Source organism: Diabrotica virgifera, chromosome 1 (genome assembly GCF_917563875.1).
Source record: "Diabrotica virgifera virgifera chromosome 1, PGI_DIABVI_V3a".
Taxonomy (NCBI): domain Eukaryota; kingdom Metazoa; phylum Arthropoda; class Insecta; order Coleoptera; family Chrysomelidae; genus Diabrotica; species Diabrotica virgifera.
In genome coordinates this window covers 151,488,712-151,516,369 of record NC_065443.1, presented here as the reverse complement: position 1 = coordinate 151,516,369, position 27,658 = coordinate 151,488,712, and the positions used below count along the sequence as shown (strand labels likewise).

At 30.3% G+C, this 27,658-nt stretch overlaps 1 protein-coding gene across 6 annotated transcripts in view; it reads left to right on the top strand.

The window, feature by feature from the left end:
• Positions 1–27,658, top strand: part of LOC126881184 (myosin-8-like) — a 196,828-nt gene that overhangs the window by 156,172 nt on the left and 12,998 nt on the right. For 3 of the 6 annotated variants that reach the window (XM_050645285.1, XM_050645295.1, XM_050645283.1), the window contains exon 11: positions 24,188–24,536. In XM_050645285.1, the coding sequence (XP_050501242.1) occupies positions 24,188–24,536 (349 nt within the window). Of the gene's footprint in view, positions 1–24,172; positions 24,537–27,658 lie in introns of all 6 variants that reach the window. The other 3 variants (XM_050645280.1, XM_050645293.1, XM_050645275.1) reach the window with 1 other exon arrangement.

Sequence of the window (27,658 nt, the reverse complement as noted above, 5' to 3'; positions counted from 1 at the left end):
GACGCCCAAATCGGATGTCATTGTCAAAATACAAAATATTACCGAGTAAATATTAGTAATATTTTATATTTTGACAACGACATCCGATTTGGGCGTCCAAACGCGAATAAAATTATTTTTTCAATTTAATTGTGGCTTATTTCCCAACCAAAGATAGATTCCCAACCTAGCGACCCGGCATTGGTCGCTAGGTAGATTGTTACGCGAGTGGTCGCGCGTGAGATTTTCTCTCACATATCCAAATTTTACCTTTTTTACAAAATAAAGTTTTTAAAACAGTTTTTAAACTTTTTTTCTTAACTAATAATAAGAAAAAAAATGTAACATAATATAGATAATAATATAATAAAATAAAAAGAAATAATCGGAATTAAACCAATATTAATCAATCTCCGTATCTTGATAATTTACGGCACAGCACACAAATATAACAAGAATGCTCTGGAAAAATTGATTGATGACAATTACAATTTTTTTTACATTATTTTAGGTTTTAAGTGCCAAAATAAAATTAATTTTTATGTACAGTTCGTAACGCGGGTGGTCGCTTGATGAGAGAATGTCTCACTTGAAGCGCGCTGACTCAACAATTGGGTGATATTAGGTCAACTGAGTCACTATCTAAGCGGACGATTCTATTAGATTGTCGAGGGAGGATAGTTAGGAGACTAGAAGGAACTACAGATCTTATAATTTCCCAGAAAAAAAATTCTGTGCAATTTTCTGAAACCGTGAGAGAAAATCTCATATAGCGACCACTGGCGGGTTAATTATGGTTTTTAGTTCTAAACAACTTTACATAAGCACAATTTTCAATATTGTGAAAAATAAGGGTATATTATTTAAGTACTCTTGGGAAAATTCATATTTTTTTTTATATACCTCGTATAAAATTGACAAAATTTGATATTAGACGGTTGTATTTTAGGTTTTAGACCCTGTAGAACATTTTATAAAGAATAACTGTTTTTTGTAAAATGAATAATAAAAGAGTTTTCCACCTACCTCTACCGAAAGTATACTTTTCCGGACCTGATTGTAGGGAGCAAAGTTGTACTTTTCCTCCCTAGGGAAGAAAAGTAAAAGTGACATCATGGTATTTCATTCATAAAAATATAACTTATTGACGTCCTGTACAATATCTATTTTCTATTACGTAAGTTTGTATACATTTTAACGTTTATTTATAAAACACTCTGTATTTCACAGAATGGTAAAAAACTGTAAATTGTTATTTTGATTTAACAATGTTTACATTTTTATTTTGACTTATATTTGACAGTTGACAGTTATATTGTACGTACTTATTAGTTTTAGTTCTAATAAATTTTGTTGGTTAGTTACACAAATAAATTAAGTAAAAATGAAAAAATGACTTGTTATTTGAGGAAGGTGGAAAAACCATATGTATAACATGGGAGTAAAGTGCCTTTTCCTCCCTTGAATGATTACTGCCCTCCGCTACGCGTCGGGCAGTAAACTTCATTCTCGGGAGGAAAAGAAGCACTTTCCTCGCGTGTTATACAAATATCTGTATGTATCATAATTGAAATAAAAAACTAAAAATAATGTTGATTAGAAAAATTTTCAAAATTTTTTTTTCCATTAGAAGGATGAAATTGCATATCAGAATATAGTTCTTAATTCCAAACAATCATGTTAAATTATATAATTTAAAATAATTTTAAAAATATCGTTGAATTTTGTTTCTATTTTGTTTTTGATTATGCTGAATCCGAATATGGCATTACAATTTGAAAATGCTTATAAATAAGCTCTTCTACACTATGTCTGCGTAGCAAGGAACCATATTTGAAACATTTTTATTACAAATTTTACGAAAAAAAGTTTATTCTTCATAAATTGCTCTGCATAGTATAAAATCTAAAACCCAATCATCAGATATCAAGTTTTATCAATTTTATACGAGGTATGTCAAAAATACGAATTTTGTTAAAGAGTAAAGTACCTTTATATTCCAGAATATCAAAATATGGGTATTATAAAAAGTTGTTGGGAATTAAAAACTATGTTTTATTATAATTACATCATTATAATTGAAAAAAAAATTCAATGTTTTCTCAAATTACGGATACCCATCATCATTATTTTATTTCAATTATTTCAACTATTTTATTATTAATTTTACGAAAAAAAGTTATTCTTCATAAAATACTCTATTCTGGTCTAAAGTCCAAAAAACAACCATCAGATATCAAACAAATATGACTTTTGCTTAACAGTTCAGTATGGTTTGTTCAACAGTAAATGGTTGAGTTCAATTAGTGCGGTCGTAAATATTATTAAATTTATCTGACCTGGCCCATTGTTAAGACCCACCCGGAGCGATAAGCAACCGAGGTAGACAGAGTTGGTCTTTTGACAATTAACACTGACTAGACGGTAATCCCATAATAAAGCAAAGAAATTGTACCAGAAAACATATTTAAATTTTACCTGAAACCGGACCTTTTATACTATTATCGGTTATTCCAGGATGTTTATAGTGGTAACTAATTGAACTCGACCATTTACTGTTAAACATACCATACCTTTATAGTTCACAATATCTCATTTAGAAGAATGTAATTAAACAGTGAAACATACTTTGTAATTCCAACCAACTTTTTTTAATAACAATTTTCGATATTGTGAAATCTAAAGGTACTTTACTCTTGAGTGAAATTCATATTTTTTTACATACCTCGTATGTCAAAATGTAAAATCGTATGTAAAACCTCGTATGTAAAATTAATAAAATTTGATATTTGATGGTTGCATCTGAGATCATATACGATGCAGAGTATTTTATAAAGAATAACTTTTTTCGTAAAACTGGTAATAAAAAAGTTATTAATAGGTTCGAAGTTACGCAGACATAATGTTTAAGAGCTAAAAATATTTTTTTGTTGAAAATTTATTATTGTTCAAGCTTATTATTAAATATATTTTAGGTAAGTTTTAGAGAAAACATTTTTGATCACTTTTTATAAACAATTTTTTAGTTGGTAATTTTCGGTTTTTGTATTAGGTACATTTTTGTTATCTTTCTTAATTTTTGTCAAAAAGGAATAGTTTCATTCATAGTTTCATAGTTTCATTTCTAAAATAAAATTATTGAGTAAATTTTAAAAATACATCAAATGCTTTAAAAAATCACCTATAAAATTGTAAAAAATCTTTTCAAACTTGAGTAATACCGTTTTAAAGTGCTGGTAATTCTGTAAACTACGTTTTTCCTTAAAACTTACGTAAAAGTTTTCAAAAATTGCATTTTTGCGTCATATCATTTGAATTAAATTTTTGGCATTTTTTTGAATGAAACATTGTTTAGTAAGATGTTTGAAAGGTAAGTTGTGCAAATTTGAGAGCTTTATAAGAAAAATTTTATTAGTTACACATTTTTAAATAATGTTTAAACAAAATTCAGCCCACACCGTACTTATACCCATACATTTTATTTCTTTTTATTATAACCATAAGATAGCTTAATTGTTCTTCTTTCCAATTAAGCTATTCTTTCTTGTTCCTTCTCTTAATTTCCTTCTTTCTTGTCCAATTTGTAAAATTTTATTTGATCCATTAATTAGAGAAATACACTGAAATAACTCAGCCGTGCACTTCGCTAGTTTACAGTGCGCCAATGTTTGTGAGAAGGGTGACTTTAGCGTTATAAATAAAAAATTATAGAAGCTACAGATTTAATTTTATAAAAATTTTAATCTTATATTTAGGTTTTTTTAAATAGTCTGAATTTTTCAAGTCAAGTCAGTTTTTTTCTAAAATTTATATTTTCGGGGTTATTTAAAGAAACATCTAATTTAGCAGTTCATTTGTTTAATAAAAAATTAAGTGCCCACTTCTAGAGTAGAACTTTTTAATATGTTGTTTATTAAACATTTCTTAGGGCCATCGGTACATAATTCGCAAATATATTAAGGCTATCCCCACTCTTTCTGTCTTTACACCGCAAATTACGTGTAGTAAAATTGTCACTGGTATGGATATGTAAACTTTACTTGACAACTTCATCATTAACTGTAAAGATGGCTTTTGAATGTTCTTGGATAACTTTTACTAGTATAATTAATTGCCTTAATTGTTAATTCAGTTAATTAATATGATTATTTCATATTTCCGACCAATAGAAAGCTACAGAAATACAAATTAAATTGATCATTTTTGATAATATCCCATCGTCAAGTATATTACGTCAGTTGCCCTTCGTTGCTGTGAAAAAATACATTCAGTGACATTAATGACAATTACTGTTTTAAAACTTATAAAAGTGATGACTTTCAATCGTCAAATATTTATAACAACTGTGTGTTTAATTGTACTAATTTGTACTTACATAAATAAATTACAATAAAATTTCGGTTTTAAACAGTTTTATTCATGAAATAATCGCAGCAAATTGCAGCTCGATCTCTGAAATTATTATCGAATTGTTTCCCTCGTGCCACTTGACGTAATTTCACTCCCCTTCGGGTCGTGAAATTAATACTGTCAAAGTGTCACTCGGGAAAAATTCGATAATTTCAGAGCTCTTGTGCAATTACTACTGATAATTTTTTCACTACCTATGTATTCAGTAATAATTTATCTACTGTACAACAAAAGCTAATAATCAATCGAGAAAAGAGGAAAAGTGATAAAGTGATTTTTTAATAATATATTGTTACTATGAAACGCTTACAATTTTGAACATCTGTAACAACACAATACTTGGATCACTGAATATATCCTGGTGTATTCTCTGCTTTGGATCTTCCATAAATAATAAACAATAAATAACTTTTTATTAAGTTCACGTCTTAAATCAAGTATTTATTAAACACATTATCAATATTATTTAATCAACAACTGAAAATATTCCCAATGCCAGGTCAAATATTTAAAATTGTCACTGTCTGACTGACAATATGCTGGCAATATTCTATTTACTACTGACAAAGATTTGGAAAATATTACCACGGACATTGTGTTAATTTTTTTTCAAATCCTGAAAAAAAAAACAATAAATATTTTTGAAAAATTTAAACGCAAAATGAAAGACTAAATTATTACCGAGGGCCGAAAGTCTCTTACAATAAATAAAAAGTTTATTTTGAATGAGATATTTTGAAATTAAAAGTCACACTAAATTTTCTTTTAGTTTTTAGCCCTGTAACTTATTAAAATAAACATTATAGAAGTTCTCAGGGACTTTCGGCCCTCGCTAATAACGTAATCTCTTATTCTGAGTTTAAAATTTTCAAAAATAATTATTAGTTTTCTCAGAATTCGAAAAAAAAAATGAATTCCATTTGAGTAGCATTTCAGCAGAAACTACGTGCCCATTCCCTTAATGAAATTAAAAAACATCTATATTGTTTAATTTTTTCCGAAGGGAAAATCTATATGCATTATTGTATTAAATATTTTGTATTTGTATTAAATGAGGCGCTCAGAGCAACAGTGGCACAGTCCACAAATTGAGCATTTTTAGATTAATACATCAATAAAAGCAGAAAAATTGGATATATGGTTCAACAGTGGTCTACACAATCTAGCTCTATATTTGGCAATATGGCACTACATAATGTATTGTTGCCTTGACAAATACTAAAAATACGAATGAAACAGTGGCCTAACCCTCAATTGTGTGGCTCAGACCCATCAAACAAGTGTTCATCGTATCAGAATCAGAATAATACGCATAATTCATAAGAATGACTATTTTTAATTTTATAAAGTAATATTTAATAATAATAACTTTAACTCCGTCCTTGACTGAGTGGTAAGAGCGCCTACCTTTGGATCGAAAAATCCGAATGGTTGTGAGTTCGAATCTCACCAGGGTCAGAAATGTTTCATTTATTATAAATTAATAAATGAAAATAGTTTCTGTCCTTGTGGGATCGGTACTCACCGGAGGAACCGCAGACATTCGGATACAGTTAGCGTCTCTTTGCAAAGACAATGACGTCAACTTTGCAAAGTAACAAGACACTTACTCAACACACACACACACACACTACACATTACACTAGGTACCTAACTGCTAAAAATTACCGTACCTACCATGCCAATGGCCATTAGTTGTCGAGGCATTAACCTTTTTTAAATAAAAAAAAAACAATAATTTAATTTGTCATATTAATTTCCTATTTGGTAGCAAATTATGTGGCTTATTACAAACTAAAATAGTAAATTAGTAATACAAAGTATTAATTTGTATTAATTGTATCAATTAAAATAAATAATTCTTTTGCGATTCAATTTTTAAATCTTTTTTCTGTCGGTATCTTACTGTGTACAGGTAATGCTAAGAATTACCATAATCTGTTCTCGGGAGTCTTAGTACACAAGATTAATGACGATGAACGACCCAAAAATACAAAAAATGTGCATTGCCAGGTAATAATAAAAATGTTTACAAGCTAATAGTACTTTGAGGAATATGCAAAAACGTTGCCAAACTTCAGGGCTTCTTATAATCGGTAGCTCAATGTGGGCTTCCTAACGCTGCTGAACTTCTACAGAGTATATACTTCTTTTCGCAGCGCAAACTGGTGGTAGATACCATGAACTACGAGTGTATGTTTTGATAATAATTCCAGGCATAAGCAGCCCGGGCTTCGTATTGTTAATCATGATTTCAGAGCTACCTATGGTACATTTCTAAAATTTGTCCGAATATATATGAAGCCCAAGCGTATTCACATGTTCTGAGCTTGGTTAAAATATCGAGAGATGGTGTAAAGTACGTTTTTTGGGGAAATAACATTAAAGAATTACGAAGCCCGAATCCGGGCTTCGTAAGGAGGTGTCGGGCTTCGTATGACCGGTGCGATATAGCGTTTTTGGCTTCCTAAAGTCGGAATCCATATATATATATATATATATATATATATATATATATATATATATATAAATTCGGGTTCAAAACGTCCTCCGACGTTGTCCGATGCCTTGTTGCCAATATCTTCTATCATTGCACTTTTCATCTTCTAATCCTCGTACACTCATTGATCGTCTTACTCCTTGTATCCATGTCGTTCTTGGCCTTCCTCTTTTTCTGTTTTCTGTGGGTATCCATTTCATAATTTTCTTTAGCAGTCTTTCCTCCCCCATTCTCTGAACATGTCCGTACCACGTTAATTGTTTCTTCTCAATGCATTCTACAACCGTTTCTTGTAAATTCATTCTTCGCTTTACTTCCTCATTTCTAACCCGGTCCAACCTCGATGTTCTACTTGCTCTTCTTAGGGCGTCCATCTCAGTAGCTTCTAATTTTCGTTTTAGGTGTTCCTTTATTCTCCATGTTTCGGATCCGTATACCAATGTGCTCTTAATCATGGTGTTGTATATTCGCATTTTTCTTTGTTTCCCTATCTCGGTACTCCATAAAACTCCGTTCAATGATTTAATTATCGTTCTTGCTTTATTTATTCTGCTCTTAATTTGTGCATAGTCAGTACCTTCCTTGTTAAAATTAATGCCCAAATACTTATATTTATCACAGCTAGTTATTTTCTGATTATTGTCCAATATCATATCAGTTGAATCCTCACCTAGGCATAAATATTGTGTTTTTTCTACATTCATCTGCAATCCCCATTTTTCGTATTCTTCCTTCAATTTGCGAGTCATATATTCCAAATCTTCTTTATCGTTTGCACATATTATCTGATCGTCTGCAAACTGAAGGGTGTACAGGCAGGTGTTGTCGTCGATTTGGATGCCCATTCCACTGCATTTTCTTTTCCATATTGCAAGGGCTTTGGCGATATAAATCTTAAACAGACTCGGTGATATGCAACATCCTTGTTATTTTGTTTCCTAATTTTACTGCAGATTTCATGTCACTGTATAAATTTTGGACAGCTTTTATGAGAGTAAAGTTAATGGAGTTTTGCAGTACTTTCCATAGTTTCGGTATCGGTATATTGTCATACGCTTTTTGTAAATCTATAAAAACTAGGTGTATTGGCCTAAAAAAAATTTAACAAATTATAAAAATCCATTTTTTCGTCCCAGGTAGACATTATTTTAGGTTCTTTGGATCATTAGGAACAAAAAAGGTCTTTTGTAATATTCCTCAAAAGTTAATCGCTTCCGACTTATAAACAATTTAAAACTGAAAAAAATCGAAAAAAACTATTTTCTAGGTTCAAAAACACAAGTAAAAAATATTATTTTTGAAACTACGAAGTGCCTAAATTCAAAATCAAACCATATTGTATCAAGTACCGATAAGTGATTTGGTCTTATTTCATTTTAAAACATTATTTTTTTGGTTGTTGATGCAGCCCGATCGTCTGCCCTATCATATGATCTTTATTAACAATTAAAAAACAATGTTTTTGAATAAAACATGCCAAAAATTCTTTTAGGGATCTGATATAAGAAGGTTTGAGCTTTAATTTAGGTACATACTTCCTAATTTTAAAAATGATTTTTTTACGTGTGTTTTTGAACCTTGAAAACCGTCATTTTTCGATGTTTTTCAGTTTTAAATTGTTTATGACTCGGAAATGATTAACTTTAGAGGAAAATTACGAAAGACTTTTTTTGTTCCCAATGATAGAAAGAATCTAGAATAATGTCTACTCGGGCCGAAAAAATTGATTTTTATAATTTGTTCAATTTTTTTTTTTAATAAATGTAGCAATAACTCAAAATCATGGTAATTAGGTATAGGAAATATAACATGAGAAATAATCAGTATTTTTTAAGGACTTTAAAACGCAAAAAAATATATAGGGTGTTCTATTTAAAATAAGAAAGTTTATTAGATTTACAGAAAACTGGAAGATTTGGCAACAATGTAATTACCACTATAATATCGGCCGCCTTAGAGCACCTTTACACACCAAAAATTATAAAAATCGTTCAAACAGTTTACGAGAAATTCCCGTGTTTCCATACTTTCTCGCTACCCTGTATTGTCATCGTTATGAAGATGGTTTTTATTGCTGAGGTTAGATAGACCTCTCGATTCCAATATTTATTCGCTCCGTGCATGACTGACGTCAGGGCCGGTTTTAGGGTTTTGAGCGCCCCGGGCGAAATAAAATTTGGCGCCCCTTCATACAAGAATATATTGCAAATATAAAAAATAGCAAAAAATCAAAATTTTACCATAAAGAACTATTGTAAAAATATATTTATTTAAAAAATAGTACGATAGTTATTATTTATAATTATAACTTATCCAACATAGGGCATAGCATAAGGAGCACATTTGAAGTTCAAGCGACGAAGGAGCGAGGTAAAAGATAAATGCGCATTGTCAACAAGCAGAAAAAAATGTGTGTAAATCTTCTACAATACCAAAAAATATGTTGATTGTGTGCAAGATATAGCTGCATCCCCATAACTAAAGCAGTGGCTCAGTAAGGGATGGCATTCACTTAGCATAAAAGAGCACGAGGATATTCTTTGCAAACGCGAGTTTGTACACCTTTATTTTTTCTCTTCATGTTAGAGCCGTTGTCATATCCTTGGCCTTACAATCATCTATGTAAATTCAAATAAAATCATTCATTCATTTTTTTATTATCTCATGGATAGGTCTATATGACTCGATACCTAGAACCAAGCTATGGTTATAGGTATCGAGTGACTAGGACAAACAATAGACTGCATTCTAAAATTAAACCCAGTACTGTGGGATAAGAACATCAGTATAAAAACAAAAATAAGATCACACCATAACAAGAGGTATTCTTAATAATGGGTGTGAAAATTGAATAAAAAATGCGAAAGCCAAATGCAAAATAAGAGCAACAGAGATGGAATACCTAAGGAGAAGCTGTAGAAGAGATAGGCTAAATAACATAGAAGTTAAGAAAAGAATGGTAATGAATTCAAGAGATAATAGACTACATAGAACAAAAGAGATTAACCTGGTACGGACATGGCAGAAGAGCAGACCAAAATCGTTGGTTAAACAGAAGATCAGATTGGAGCCCGATAGGAAGATGGAAGAGAGGGAGACTCCGAAGTCCTTTCAGAGATAAAATGGACGAAGCAATAGAAAAGAAATCTGCATAAAGGGGACTGGCAAAACAGAAAGAACTGAAGAGAATGGTTGAGTGAAATAATACAGTGAAAACTATGTAAGTCTTTATATACAGGGTGTTTCTAAATAAATGCGACAAACTTTAAAAGGTAATTCTATATGAAAAAATAATGACAGTTTGCTCTATAAACGTATGTCCGCAAATACTTCGTTTCCGAGATATGGGGTGTTGAAATTTTTCTTACAAACTGACGATTTATTTCTTGCTCTAAAACCGTTCAGATATGCAAATGAAATTTGATGTGTTTTAAGAGGTAATTATTGCGCATTTTTTGACATAAAATTAAGAATTTTATATCTACTGTTGGCACGAATACAAGTAATGGTCTGAATTTTTTTAAAGAAAAACATAGTACGCCACTGAGATATTTCAATTAAAAATTCATTTTGGAATTACTCGTTTAATTTGTGATAAAAAAATCTATTCTTCCTTTTTTTCATACGTCGGTCGTGCCATTTTTATGCAAATAGTGAAACATCTTAACGCTTACAAAGTATGTACGTACATATTCGAAATAAATTTCTATATATTCATATGATAAAAAACTTATCATTTCTAATTTATACATACCCAGTTTGTTTTTTTTTATTTCAAATTACACACCCACGGACACACGACAATTTTGATAATGCAAAGTTTACAGAACAGGAAGACAAAACTATTTAACCATTGAGGCTATGATGCAAGCGCCATTATAATAATATTACTGATTATTCATAAATTTGTTGATACTTCGTAAATCTGATCTGTGATCTTCGTGTATTTTAAGTATGTATGTATAACATTGTTACTATAAAAGTGATAGGTATTGCCTGACAAATGACCTTTAAAAGCCATAACAATTTTTAGGTTGCATTATTTTTATTAGAGAATTTTTGTGAGCTAGAAATAGTTTTCTAATTGTTACAATTATTCAATGATAATTGTCTTAGGAGTAATCTTAGCCCAAAGATAATCTATAAAGTCTAAAAAAATAATAAATGTAAAAAATATTATATTTATATATTGGCGTCTCTCAAAATAATGCGCCCTCCAAATTTTGGCGCCCCGGGCGGTCGCCCGGCTCGCCCGCCCCTTTATCTGGCGCTGACTGACGCGACACCTAGCGTCGTTACCTGACATTATTGGCGACCACAATTTGAAGTTAAGCATTATGATTAATACATAATGCGAAGTTGCAAATTATAATACATAATTAGTTTTTAACGATATTTTTCAATTTATGTATAAAAAGAATGTAGTATTAAGAATTGGGTTTCTATAGTATTTTTACTACAAAAACGTTATTACGTAGGTCAAAATTTTTGACGTAAGAGAACTGTCAAAACATTAGAATGTGACTTTTCATTATTGCTATGTTTATTATAAACACGGCAATAATGAAAAGTCACATTCTAATGTTTTGACAGTTCTCTTACGTCAAAAATTTTGACCTACGTAATAACGTTTTTGTAGTAAAAATACTATAAAAAGTCATCACAATATCTTTTCAATCCCAAACGGATCAGAAAGGGAAAAGTCTATCCTTGTTTTTAAATTATGAGGAGCATTTCAAATTTACCACGCTGTAATGCTTGTTTGTAATTGGTCAAACGGCTGGCAAGTTTACTCCATGAAATTGTGAAATTTTGACATTATTTACATTTAATATTCATAGGTTAATTAAGTTATATCGGCGATTTTGTGTGCTTTTGTTGTTTTTACTGTTGTTTTTAGAACTCTTTAGCGACGTAATATTGTTATTAGTAACTCTAACAAGAAGTAAAACCACTTCTATGTAAATTGGTATATTTTCTTCTATGGTTTTTAACTATATGGTATACAGCCAACCTAGGGAACCTCCCTTTTAGATTGTTATTAGTCTTATAAGTTTTCCGATACTATTTACTGGATTACCGTCAAAGACCACTAAAACAAGAAGATGAATCTGGTGATTGTTGTGGCATTATTGGGTGCGAATATGTCTTTTGAGTTTACTCCTCCTAGTTTAAATCGATTCTCTAATTTATATGTAATTATTGGAGATATACAGGGTGAGTCATGAGGAACTGTACATACTCCTACCTCGTATACAGGCCCCTAAGGGGAATAACAAATGACCATTAAAAGTGTCTGCTCCCATTGTTTATTAATATACAGGACGAGTTTCGCATTTTGACAGAAATTTTTATTCGTCATAATTTTTGAACGGTCAGATCGATGTGTCTCTTATTTTGGTCAATCGTTACACTATTGCCACCTAATCAACTGATTTATTCAAACTAGAAAAAAATCAGGTCCGGCGTTAAAAAAATTAGTTCGTTTTGGTCTTAGAAAAAATTTCACCCTGTATAAGCTTTTTGAAAACTCTAATATGAATTTTACAAATTAGACAAATAGGCAATTAAAATAACATATTTATTTTTTTCCGCACACGATTGCTTAATTTTTTATAAAAAAATCAAATTTGATTATGAATTAAAAGTTTGGTAAAGTGAACCATAGATTTAACAAAATTAACTTTTATTACCAAAATTAATTTTTTTTGAACAAATATTTAATTTATGTTACCACCAATCAACTGATTTATTCAAACAAGAAAAAATCAGGCCCAGATTTAAAAAATAAGTTCGTTTTGGTCTTAGAAAAAATTTCACCCTGTATACGCTTTTTGAAAACTCTAATATGATTTTTACAAATTAGACAAATAGGCAATTAAAATGGCATATTTATTTTTTCCCTACACGATTACTTAATTTTTTATAAAAAAAAAATCAAATTTGACTATGAATAATTAAAAGTTTGGTAAAGTGAACCATAGATTAAAATAAAAATAACTTTTATTACAAAAATGATTTTTTTAACAAATATTTAATTTATGTTATCACCCAATCAACTGATTTATTCAAACTAGAAAAAAATCAGGCCCGGATTTAAAAAATTAGTTTGTTTGGGTCTTAGGAAAAATTTCACCTTGTATACGTTTTTTGAAAACTCTAATATGAATTTTACAAATAAGACAAATAGGCAATTAAAATGGCATATTTATTTTTTCCGCACACGATTACTTATTTTTTTATTAAAAAAATCAAATTTGACTATGCATAAAAAGTTTGGCAAAATTTTTGCATAGATTTAAAAAAATTAACTTTTTTTACAAAAATTAATTTACAAAAACAACGTTTTTCTTAAAATTAAAAGTTTTACCATTTTTTTTTTTCTATAACACGTCTACATCTAAAACCTCCCAGAACACTTCTTTTGGACTCTATAGTTTAACATAGACGTGATCAAATTGATAAATTTTAAAATTTTCCACCTAATTTTTGCGATTTACAAGTTTGCAACTTTTACAAGAAGAAGACTGAAAGGCTACAACAATTTTCATAGTCTTCACAATGGTAAGAGGTATGTGCTGTAAAAATCTCAGAAAAAAAATATTAAAATGGAACAGAGTTGTAGCGAGTTAAACCATGAGTTCATTTTTTTTTTCATTTTTAGGTTAAAATTCCGATTTTGACAAATTTGATTTTTTAATAAAAAATTAAGTAATCGTGTGGGGAAAAAATATGCCATTTTAATTGCCTATTTGTCTTATTTGTAAAATTCATATTAGAGTTTTCAAAAAGCGTATACAGGGTGAAATTTTTTCTAAGACCAAAACGAACTAATTTTTTAAATCCGGACCTGATTTTTCTCTAGTTTGAATAAATCAGTTGATTGGATGGTAACATAAATTACTTATTTGTGCAAAAAAAATTAATTTTTGTAATAAAAGTAATTTTTTTTAATACATGGTTCACTTTACCAAACTTTTAATTCATAGTGAAATTTGATTTTTTTATAAAAAATTAAGAAATCGTGTGCGGAAAAAAATAAATATGCCATTTTAATTGCCTATTTGTCTAATTTGTAAAATTCATATTAGAGTTTTCAAAAAGCGTATACAGGGTGAAATTTTTTTCTAAGACCCAAACGAACTAATTTTTTTAAAGCCGGACCTGATTTTTTTCTAGTTTGAATAAATCAGTTGATTAGGTGGCAATAGTAACGATTGACCAAAATAAGAGACACATCGATCTGACCGTTCAAAAATTATGACGAATACAATTTTCTGTCAAAATGCGAAACTCGCCCTGTATATTATTAAACAATGGGAGCAGACACTTTTTAATGGTCATTTGTTATTCCCCATAGGGGCTTCTATATGAGGTAGGAGTATGTACAGTTCCTCATGACTCACCCTGTATAAAAACTACTTTTACTATTTGGCTATTAGTAAAACAATTATTTGGGTAAATACCTACGCAAAATTTATTTACCATTTTTGATAATAGTTATTTATGTACCAAGTCAGTAAAGTGACTCTTTATCGAACGAGTCTGATATTATGAGCCGAGCGAGCCTAGCGAGCGAGGCGAATAATAGACGAGTTGGATAAAGAGTCTTTACTGACGTGGTGCATACAAAATTTTATCGCCAATCATAAAAACATTAACACTTACTTAATTACATCCTAATGAAAAAAGAGACTTGGCACGCACGTAAGACGTTATACTTCTATTATTATAATTTCAACGAAATAAATATATTTTAAACATCATACAAAACAAGTAAAAACTTCGTTTGTATAATGGTATAAAAAGTGTATTGAAAAACTATTAAAAAGTCATCCAAAAAGATTCGCAAAACGTTTTCAATCTAGATCAGATCATCTTCAGTGCGTTCTGCTTAGTACATGAAACTAGCAACCTTGTAGAATAGGTGACATCGAGAAATATGATTTATATTTTTAAAAAATGATGTTATGGTCTGTGTCCATCTAACTGGCAAGTACCACACGTTACCATCGAGTAGTGAATCATGCTGCCCTTTGAGCACTCTTAAAATTTTATCACCTAACATCGACTTAGAGTCGCCACTAACATCATTTTTTAAAAATTTATATCATATTTCTCGATGTCACCTATTCTACAAGGTTGCTAGTTTCATGTACTAAGCAGAACGCACTGAAGATGATCTGATCTAGATTGAAAACGTTTTGCGAATCCTTTTGGATGACTTTTTAATAGTTTTTCAATAAACTTTTTATACCATTATACAAACGAAGTTTTTACTTGTTCTGTATGATTTTTAATTATGGTATACAGCCAGCTACTGGGACTTTCCCATTGATTTTATATTTTAAACAGTTTAATCGTATTTTTATTTTAATATTAAACCAATTTTAACACTTAAAATAAAGTACTAAAAATTAAAAATACCGTTAATAGTTACGTTATGTTTATGAAGTGTAGAATACTGTAGCGCAGTTGCTTTTCCCTTGATGAATAGTAGAAAATCTAAATAAATATATTTTCTAACAAATTATCAGTAGCAATTGCACAAGCTTTAAAATTATCGATATTTTCCCGAGTGACACTTTGACAGTTTTAATTTCACGACCCGAAGGGGAGTGAAATTATGTCAAAGTGTCACGAGGGCAAAAATTCGATAATAATTTTAGAGATCGAGTGCAATTTGCTGCGATTATTTCATGAATAAAACTGTTCAAAACCAAAATTTTATTGTAATTTATTTATGTAAGCACAAATTAGTACAATTAACCACACAGTAGTTATAAATATTTGACGGTTAAAAGTCATCAATTTTATGACTTTTAAAACATTAATTGTCATTAATGTCACTGAATGTATTTTTTCGTAGCAACGAAGGGCATCTGACGTAATATACTTGACGACGGGATATTATCAAAAATTATCAGTTTAATTTTTATTTCTGTAGCTTTCTATTGGTCAGAATCTCCTATAAATGAAATAATCATTAATATCTGTCACCGTCCTATATACATATAATCCAATTAACAAAAACACCATTTCATAATATACAATTTGTATTTGCATTAATACAAAACTTAAAATATTTAAGAATTTTATTAATTTTAGACGAAATAAAAATTTCGTGTGACAGTAATGACGATGACAGAAAGCTTTTGCATGATGGCCGATTTCGATGTTTAATCGATAGTTGTTATCAATATTGAATAAATACCTAATTACTAAATCTGTAAAGTTTTGATTTATGTTTTATGAATATAATTGCAAAATACTACAGAATTTCAATTTCTGACATAAATTTAATTAATAATAACGTAAAGTTTGTACAATATTTTTAATAAAAGTAAATAAATTTTAAGTTCACTCAAATAAATAATCGATTACTGCCATCGACCACTTACATTCAATCTTAGTTTATTTTGATTATTCGCGGCAGGTAAAGTAAAATTCTTTTTTCAGTACAATAAAGTGTTACTTTACTGCCGCAAATGGCGTCAAATGAGTACAATAATGAATGACTTTAGTGACGGTTGGCGACAAAATTTGTTACAGAAACAATGCCACTGGCATTATAAAAAATCGCCAAAATTGTCATATTTCACCGCTACGGACACCGGCATCGTTTCATGTATCCCCACCATGGTCACGCACGGAGCGAATAGAGTTAGGTAAAAAGAAGTTTGTTCTAGAAGTTATCTTGTATAAATCTACTTATAGTCAAATTGTTTATTTTTTTCTTCAATTATTTAACGGCAAATAAATAAGGTTTTCGTTTAAAATTCCAATTATCAATTTAGATATATATTTATATAGGTACCTTTGTTTGTTTTCTCAAAGTACTCACAGAACAATTTATATTGTAAGAAAAATTCCCAAAAAATTTAGTAGTTAATGTAGACCGTATATACAGGGTGGGCCAATAAAAACAGTCCACTTCGATATTTGGCAGTATTTATTGGATTTTAAGGAAATGGGGAAACAGGTCCATTTTTCTTCTAAGGGGACACATTTTTACGATACATTGATCTGTCATCATCCCTTTCACTTCCCCAACCCCTTGTTTAATAGGGAATATTTCATATATAGGGATTAAAACATAACGATTATTGAAGTGAAAACTTCTTTAGAGGCGTTGGGCGATTTTTGGATAGGGGAAAAAGCATTGAATTCGTGACCGTCATCGCGACCGTCATTGCAGCTGTCATCGCTTATGCTATATATTATTTGTATGTATATATAAATTGTATAAGAGTATTTAAATTTAAAATAAATGTAAAACCTATTTTAGGATGGGGAAAAAGATTTATTTCGCGACCGTCATAGCGACCGTCATCTCTTGGACGAAATAAATTTTGTACGTATCTATATTATGTGTATCTATACATGAATTGTATAGAAGTATTTAAATTTAAAATAAATGTAAAACCTATTTTTCGATAGGGAAATGATTTATTTCGCGACCATCATCTCTTCGGCGAAATAAATTTTATACGTATATGTATTGAAGTGAAAACTTCTTTAGGGACGTTGGGCACTATTTGGATGGGAAAAAGTATTAAATTGGCGACCGTCATCGCATCGAAGAAATAAATTTTTGAAGTGAAAACTTCTTGAGGGTCGTTGTGCACTTTTTGGATGGGGAAAAAGTATTAAATTAGCGACCGTCACTGTTTCGACGAAATAAATTTTTGAAGTGAAAATTTCTTTAGGGACGTTGTGTACTTTTTAGATAGGGAGAAAGTATTGAATTAGCGAACGTCATCGCGACCGTCATTGCTTCGGCAAAATAAATTTTTAAAGTGAAAACTTCATTTGGGGACGTTGTGCACTTTTTAGATGGGGAAGAAGTATTGAATTAGCGACCGTCATCGCTTCGGCGAAATAAATTTTTGAAGTGAAAACTTCTTTAGGGACGTTGTGCACTTTTTGGATGGGGAAAAATTATTAAATTTGGATGGGGAGAAAGTAATAAATAAGCGACCGTCATCGCTTCGACGAAATAAACATTTGAGGTGAAAACTTCTTTAGGGAGGTTGTGCTCTGTTTGGATGTAAAAAAGTATCAAATTATCGACCGTCATCGCGACCGTCATCGCTTCGATGAAATAAATTTGTGTAGTGAAAACTTCTTGAGGAACGTTGTGCACTTTTTGGATGGAGGAAAAGTATTGAATTAGGGACCGTCATCGCTTCGACGAAATAAATATTTAAAGTGAAACTTCTTTAGGGACGTTGTGCACTTTTTCGATGGAAAAAAGTATTAAATTAGCGACCGCCATCGCTTCGATGAAATCAATTTTTGAAGTAGAAACTTCTTGAGGGACGTTGTGCACTTTTTGGATGGGGAAAAATATTAAATTAGCGACTTTTATCGCTTCGACGAAATACATTTTTGAAGTGAAAACTTCTTTAGGAACGTAGTGCACTTTTTGGATGGGGAAAAATTATTAAATTAGCGACCGTCATCGCTTCGACGAAATAAATTTTTGAAGTGAAAACTTCTTTAGGAACGTTGTGCACTTTTTGGGTGGGGGAAAAGTATTGAATTAGGGACCGTCATCGCTTCGACGAAATAGATATTTGAAGTGAGACTTCTTTAGGGACGTTGTGCACTTTTTGGATGTAAAAAAGTATTCAATTTGCGACCATCATCGCTTCGACGATATAAATATTTGAAAAAAAATATTTGAAGTGAAAACTTCTTGAGGGACGTTGTGCACTTTTTGGATGGGGAAAAAGTATTAAACTAGCCTCCGTTATCGCTTCGACGAAATAAATTTTTGAATTGAAAATTTCTTTAGGGACGTTGTGCACTTCTTGGATGGGGAAAAATTATTGAATTTGCGACCGTCATCACTTCTCTGAAATAAATTTTGTACATATATAAATTATGTGTATGTATACATAAATAGCATAGGGCATACACATCGCGTATATCGTATATTTATGATATAGGTATATAGTCGAGGAAATGAAGCTGAAAAAATGGCAAAACCTCGCAATTTTTTCGTCCATTGGGCTCATTACACCCTCTAGTTCATTTTCTATATTGAGCCGTTGTACGCTTTTAGTTTTTTAAGGGTGAAAACTACCCCTAATTGTAAAAAATTATAAAATAACATTTTTAATGTTGTTCTGAAGCTATTTTCTTGTGGCATTTTTACAATTTTAACTATTTATAATGGGAAATAAGCCACAATATAATTAAAAAATGATTTTTATTAACGTTTCGACGCCCAAATCGGGTGCCGTTGTCAAAATACAAAATACTACTAACATAAACAAAAATGCTGTTGCTTAGTAAAAAAATTCTTCTAATAATTTATTTAATTTGATTCATTTATATCGGCAATTCAGATACATATGATACATTTTAAAGTAGAAGACTTTAAAATGATATTGCCAATATTTATGAGTTGCGTTCCTGGGACGACTTTACTGAAAGATAGTTCATTCGATTACATGAAATCAACCCCAACTCAAGAATATCCGTCACAAAAAAATCATAGCATGTGATCTGTCTGTAAAAAGACAACCACATGCAACGGTGATATTAAAATTCTCGCGTTTGAGATTTCATAGTAAATCACGAGGGAAAACCAGGAAAAACCTCGTGATACTATCTCGACATCGTAAGTATTTGGTCTTACATTTAATTTACTCTCAAAATTAATACCAAATTCTGACTTTACTATAATTTTGTTTAAATTATAAATAATATCAATAATACATGGATATATAAGTAATATTAAAATATAAAATATGTACTAACTTGACTATTGACTTACTAAATGTGGTATTTTCTTTCTATTGACTTCCTCTTTCAGTATGGGTATCCACATCCTACTGCATTCCACCGAGGAATTTGCGACACAATTGGTTTCGTTTAGCATAATTAGAGCCGCTTCTTTGATTTTTCTCTTTTTACTATCTGTTTCTTTCAGGACTATACTTGAATCTCTCCACTGAACTCTATGTTCATTATCCCATGCGTGTTGACATATTTGAGATCTATAAAATTCTCTATTTTTAATATAAGATTGATGTTCACTTATTCTAACGTTTAATGGTCTTGATGTTTCACCTATATAAAACTGTGCGCATTCACAAGGTATTTATATATTATTTATAAGGTATTTATAAAATACCTTGTGAATGCGAACAGTTTTAAATAGGTGAAACATCAAGACCATTAAACGTTAGAATAAGTGAACATCAATCTTATATTAAAAATAAAGAATTTGATAGATCTCAAATATGTCAACACGCATGGGATAATGAACATAGAGTTCAGTGGAGAGATTCAAGTATAGTCCTGAAAGAAACAGATAGTAAAAAGAGAAAAATCAAAGAAGCGGCTCTAATTATGCTAAACGAAACCAATTGTGTCGCAAATTCCTCGGTGGAATGCAGTAGGATGTGGATACCCATACTGAAAGAGGAAGTCAATAGAAAGAAAATACCACATTTAGTAAGTCAATAGTCGAGTTAGTACATATTTTATATTTTAATATTACTTATATTATATCCATGTATTATTGATATTATTTATAATTTAAACAAAATTATAGTAAAGTCAGAATTTGGTATTAGTTTTGAGAGTAAATTAAATGTAAGACCAAATACTTACGATGTCGGGATAGTATCACGAGGTTTTTCCTGGTTTTCCCTCGTGATTTACTATGAGATCTCAAACGCGAGAATTTTAATGTCACCGTTGCATGTGGTTGTCTTTTTACAGACAGATCACATGCTATGATTTTTGTGACGGATATTCTTGAGTTGGGGTTGATTTCATGTAATCGAATGAACTATCTTTCAGTAAAGTCGTCCCAGGAACGCAACTCATAAATATTGGCAATATCATTTTAAAGTCTTCTACTTTAAAATGTATCATATGTATCTGAATTGCCGATATAAATGAGTCAAATTAAATAAATTATTAGAAGAATTTTTTTACTAAGCAACAACATTTTTGTTTATGTTAGTAGTATTTTATATTTTGACAACGGCACCCGATTTGGGCGTCGAAACGTTAATAAAAATAATTTTTTAATAATATTGTGGCTTATTTCCCATTATAAATAGTTAAAACATTTTTAACTTTAATATTGTCAACATTTGATTCTTATTAGTTACATAATGATTGTTTTATGCTTTTAGATATACTATCATAATATTTCAACCCTTAAAACCAACCTTGTTGGAGCTATATATTAAAAAATTTACTTATCCTAAAAGAATAATTTCGGCTTGCATCTATTTACACAAAAAATTGGGATTACGATCGTCTCACCCTGTACTTCATATTCTATATCATTCTTTAGGGCGTTGATTATTTTTAGGGATGTAAACTACCCCTTATTGTCAAAAATTATATAAAAACATTTTAAACTTTAATATGGGTAAAATTTGGTTTTGATTGGTTAAATAATGAGTGTTTTATACTTTCGGATATAATCTCATAATATTTCAACCCTTAAGGTGATACAGTAGCGATCAACAGGTAGCCAAAACGCGTTCCAAGATTGCGGCTATAATTTTGAATATTTTTTCGGGATATTTGGCACACGTATTCGTAATATAATACAAGAATGGCGGTACAGAGCCCAATTTAAAAAATATATTAATATGTGGAAATTACTCTGTAAATAAATACAATATTAAAAAAACGAGCCTGTACCGCCATTAAGAAGAACAAAAAAATACACTTTCTTCAAATAAACTTTTTTATCCGATGCCTAGATTTTGTGTCATTTTGGAACTACTAATGAAATAAAAAATTTTAGTAGTTCCAAGATTATACAAAATCTAGGCATCGGATAAAAAAGTTTATTTGAAGAAAGTGTATTTTTTTGTTTTTCTTAATGGCGGTACAGGCTGGTTTTTTTAATATTGTATTTAATTACAGAGTAATTTCCACATATTAAGATATTTTTCAAATTGGGCTCTGTACCGCCATTCTTTGTTATATTACGAATACGTGTGCCAAATATCTCGAAAAAATATTCAAAATTACAGCCGCAATCTTGGAACGCGTTTTGGCTACCTGTTGATCGCTACTGTTTCCTCTTAAAAACCATCCTTAACAACATTACAGTTTTTATAAGTAGATATTTTAATAGATCTGCTTTACAGAATACAGAAAAACAAGTAGAATTAAAGAATTACAAAAACATTAATTTACACAAAAATTACAATTTACAAATATGTACAAATACAAATACAAATAGCTTTTTAGTCATCTTCCAGTATACTAACCGGTTCTGTGGTATTATACATACATTGAAAATTATCCATAAGCAGACTATCCGAATTTTTCGAAAAAAAACTCGTTTTATAAATATAGCTCCTTCATTTTTGGCGATAAAAAGTTTTTTTACAAATGACCTTGTAGGACTTTTGAAGAGTTATAAGATTGTGTAAACTAAATTCCGTAAAATCCCTTAGTTTTTAATTAGAGTAGGTATAAAGGGTTCGAATAAGGGGGTGTTTGCTCGTAAATAGAGGTTTTAAACAGCTATATCTCGCTAACTGTTCACTGTAATGAAAATATATGCACAAGGGAATTTTAGTTATTAAAAAAGCTACAATTTAGTAGTCCCTCATTTTTTTCGTATCTCCAGTATTTTCGAAGATATTTTGAAGTAAAATGTGAAAAATGGGAAATTCCTAAAAATTAATTTTTTTTAACTACAATTTTTCTAAAATTAGGCCTTTTAAATAGATCAAACTTCTTGGGTGTATTGATAATATAAATATAAAAGGAATTAAAGAAAGGTGAAGACCAATTTTTTATTAGGAGGGTAGTTAGGGGGTTGTTTTCACTGATTTTTTCATAGAGAAAAGCAGGTACCGACATTTTTTTGATCATAAGTCGCTTAATTTTTAGGCTATAAACTTCTTAATATTATTTTTTGAAAGGCCTAACTGTAGACTTGAAAAAAGATTATTTAAGTTTTCCTCGAAAAATGCAACGTTTTTCCGTTATTTTACTTTGAATATTTAAAATTATGCATTTGACGAAAAAAACTAACTTAACATGCCGTATCTCGGTTTGTATTAGTCTTAAAGATATTACAGAAAAATAATTTGGTTTGTGTTACTAAAAGATACAATTTTGATATTCACAGTTTTTTTTGATTAAATGTATATTTTCCGAGGTATTCTCAAAAATCCCTCTAATAAAGTCGATTTTTTCGTCGAAAAACTGTTACTTTCAAGCACGAATAACTCGAAAAATATTAGTTTTACGAAGAAAATGTAAAATACATTTTTTTCTTATAATTACTTTTTACATCGATTTACATGGTTAAAATGTAATCAAAAATTGCCGCTCCCGAGATGGGGTGGCAACCACCCCTAAGGTTTTAGCGTACAGCGGCATGATATAGAAAATGATCCTTGGACTATTCCCTACCTTCTGTGAAAATTTCAAGTAAATCCATGCTGGACGAAAAAATTGCGAGCCAAAATGCTTCATTTCCTCGACTAATAGCACTTTTTTAGGATGGGGTAATAGCATCGAGCTCGTAATTTATATACTATAAGAAGTTTTCACTTCCGTCGGCACTCCCACGAGTGCCTTCAATTTTTTTTTAGATATTTGCACCGTTTTTGCACAAAAGCCTTAATTCGTTTAAAGTACAACACCTCTTAAAAATCAAGCGTAACGCCTATGGTTTGCTTATAGGTCATTTTTTCTGTCATGGACACAATTTTGAAGTGAACATCTCATTAATTAATTCGACATTAATTTAAGTAAATTGTTTTGTATCATAACTTCTAATTTATAAATTTTCGTTACCAATTTATTTTTTTTTGCAGTATTTGTTTTAATTCTCATTTGATGTGACAGAAAAAATGACATTAGCAAACTATAGGCGTTACTTTTTATTTTTAAGAGGTGTTATACTACAAATGAATTGATTTTTTTGCAAGGACGGTGCAAATATCGAAAAAAAAAATCGTGGACAATCTACTGACAATCGTCTGACTACTCCATCTAAATGCCTTTCTAATGATGTCCCGCTCATGGTATATTCCCTACTTAAAAACAAGGGGTTGGGAAGTGGAATGGAGGAGATTGACAAATCACAGATGTATGTATCGTAAAAATGTGCCCCGCTTAGAATAAAAATCGACCTCTTTCCTCATTTCTTTAAAATCTAATAAATACTGCCAAATATCGAGGTGGACCGTTTGCATTGGTCCACCCTGTATAAAAAATTCATATTTACTAGCAAGTTTTGATGCTGTTAGAGATAAAAATAATAATAATCAGATTTATTGCTTTAAGGTCACAAGAAGTGGCAAAGCTGACGTCGGAAATCCGTCAGTTAAAAGTGCGACAGGAACATTTGGAAGAGCTGAATCAGAAATGTCCCACCGATAGCCTTCAGAAGATGTTCGAAGAAGGCAAAAATAAGCTAAGAGAACTTATGAAAAAATCTTTAGAGAGTGAACAGAAAATTGCACACTGCGAACAGATTATCGATAAGCAAAGTCGACAGATGAATGAGATGGAAAATCTATTGAGGTATAGAGAAAATATGGCCGGTGTGCTAAAAACTTCCAGGGAAGAACTTTTCATCGAAAAAGAGAGTCTTACGAAATATTCTCAAGAACTGAGAACACTTCTAGCAGAGGTTAGTATAGATATAATTTTACATAAAAGGCGTAATAATAATTATGGCTCTAAGTATATTCAACTTGAACCTGTTGTTTTAACAAAATTTGTGAATCCACTGAACGCTAAATTCTGATATTAAAAGTAATCGTTTTCTTCTACAAATAATTCTTTTATCACGGACTCACACTTGCAACCATTTCATCATTTGTTTTCTTATAATGGGAAACTTGCACATTTTTTTATTATATAATAATGTTCAGTTTTGTTTAAAAATCAGATATCCAAAATTTCACGCTTCAAAACCTCATAATAACTTAGAAGTACAAATTTAAAGTCTTCTGTGTTTTAAAATAGTTCAAACGACCCGTGACGTCACATAGTTGAACTTTATGGTTGTATACGCTGTGAGCTCCTACGTAGAGGGGATATTTACAAATTCGCGAACGCCAGTAGTGGCAAGTCTGTAAACGTTTACCGAAAATTTGACATAAATGTCAAAGTGATTAATTTAAAATTAAAATTAAAAACATTAATTATAAAAAATATTAGTTGGTCAAAGCTGTGGTATATATTTTTACCTTAAATATACTTACGTTTTAAATACTGAATTTAAGTTTTTTTAATGTTCCGTAATATGTAATTATAATTTAATCTAAAAATCTTAGCGCTATCTACACGATAATTGTGAAAGTATCCGAAGTGAGAAATTCATATTTTATCAATAGAACGTCAAAATGATTAGCAAAATCTTAAAAAAATCGATTACAATTTAATTTCTTTTTTGGGTTGTAAATGTTAAGCGATAACAATTAAACAATTAAATAACCAGCGAAGCTCAGAGCGTATATGGTTGTATTTATATTTATGGTTATGTTTAGGTATCTCCTTCTTCTTATTCTTTAGTTTATAGGCCTCCACCTACTCTGGCATTTATCCTATGTTATTGTAATAATATATACCAATTTGTTGAAATTAGAGTTTGATACAGTTTTTGAAGGAAAGAAAAGAAGGTTTACTATGGAAAATCAAAGAAAACACTACAAGTGTTGTTTAGTGCCATTTTGTAAAAGTACAAGTTTTCTATGTAATTAAAATAGTTCAAACGATTAAATGTATTTTCTACTGACGTTTATACGGTCTTAATTTAAAATTATATACAATTTTGTTTGCTTTGTTGCTGCAGAATGTAACCACACAACCATATGACGTTACGATGCGTTTTGGGCTAGCTGCAATAAGTTGAATTTAGAATAGTCTTCAGGGGCCAAACGGAACATAAAAACAACTTTTTTATTTTTGATACATGTTTTAAATTATGTTCTGTTGTGATTTGTAACATTTTTTTCGAATTTAAAATTTTATGCAATTTCCCTTTTTAAATTGTACTTTACTTACCGGTCTTGTAATAAGGATATCGCTTGTTATTATTAATGGCGCTATGTTACATCCCTGTGAACAAAAAATTGTACTTTGCCAATGCAGGTTGTAGGTAACAGCCAGCTATGACCGGAAAGATATGAGGGTGGATGTTTTTATGCTCTGTTATATAGCAAACCCTTATTATTCTGTGTGTTTTTGCATAATTCTGTGTGTTATAAATATAATTCTTTGGGATATAATTAAGTTATATGTATTGTGTGTTGCATATGTGTAGTGTATGTGGGGATATGTGCTTCACGTTCCTCTGTTTATTATTGTTATTTTTTTTTAGAATGAAATAATGAAAAATGTTGATTGTAGGTGTATATATTGTGTATATATTGTGTGTAAGTATAGGCAACCAAAGTCTGCTACATTCTGCTAATGAATGATCTACACATTTTTCTTCATTTAGTAGGATGATGTCTGCTTCTTTGATTTTTCTCTTTTTGATGTCTATTTCCTTCATGATTATTGATAACATATTTCCACTGTGGTCTGTGTTAATTGTTCCAGGAATGTTTACATGTCTGTAATTTGTCAAAATCCCTGTTTTTGATAGGTATATGTTTCATAAAGTCGAAAAAATGAAAGATTGCCCATGAACGATCGCACCAATCACTTATTTTGTATTTGCTGTCTTTTTCTATAACAAACGTTTGTTATTTATAGAAAAAGACAGCAAATACAAAATAAGTGATTGGTGCGATCGTTTATGGGTAATCTTTCATTTTTCCGACTGTATTTGTTATTCCTTGCGCTTCGTGATCTTGCTGCTTCTCCCACGTAGAAATTGTTGCCATTCAAAGGGTATTTTGTAGATGCAGTTGTTTGACCTCTCCTGTATGTTATTCGGTTTAATTTTGGACAGGATGAATCTGCTTGTGTTGGTTGTTTTAAATGTTTTTGTTATGTTGTACTTATTCCCTATCCTTTTTAAATTTTCTGATAAGTCCTTTTTCCTGATAAGCAAGAATATTACTGTTTTTATAACTAAATTATTTTGATTAATTGACTTTTGCTGTAAAAAATATGAAAATATAATGATAATTTCAGAGGTTAACATAAATATGGAAGTTTATACATCTTTGTAAAATACATAATTTCTTTTTGGTGTACTTACGGCTTAAAACACTTCCTAAAAACTCTCACAAGGGTCACTCTTAGTGCAAATTTTTGCTAGATAACATAATAACAAATCTTAATGATATCAATTTGGTTACAGGTGTATACGATCCTTCAATGTCTGATTATTAAGGTATATTTTCTATTATTAAGAATTTAAAAAGCGTGATTACATTTATAGGAGCGACTAAAAAATGATAGGTTAACGAGATAAATGTTTTTTTAATTTTGTGGATAGAATTGAATCCAAAAATTTTAATTAGCTTGACGATATCTGATGTAATTCAGCCAACTTGACAGAATTGTTTATGAGATGTATGTGCGACGAATACTGCATTTGTTTCACCATAATGAACGTAAAAAAAAGAAAATCTGCTACTCACTGATTTAATAGTAAACTTAGATGGGTACATCAGAAAACAACTCTTCGCTTTCAAAGCAATATATTCTTAGGAAAAAGAACTAAAAGCAAGCAATAAAAGCTGAAAAATGCACTGCTTATACTAATCAAATTAACAATCTACTAATAAAAGTAGTAGTAGGGGAGACTTGGATACTAAATTTGCAGTTAATCAAGCGTCATGGGACCTATTG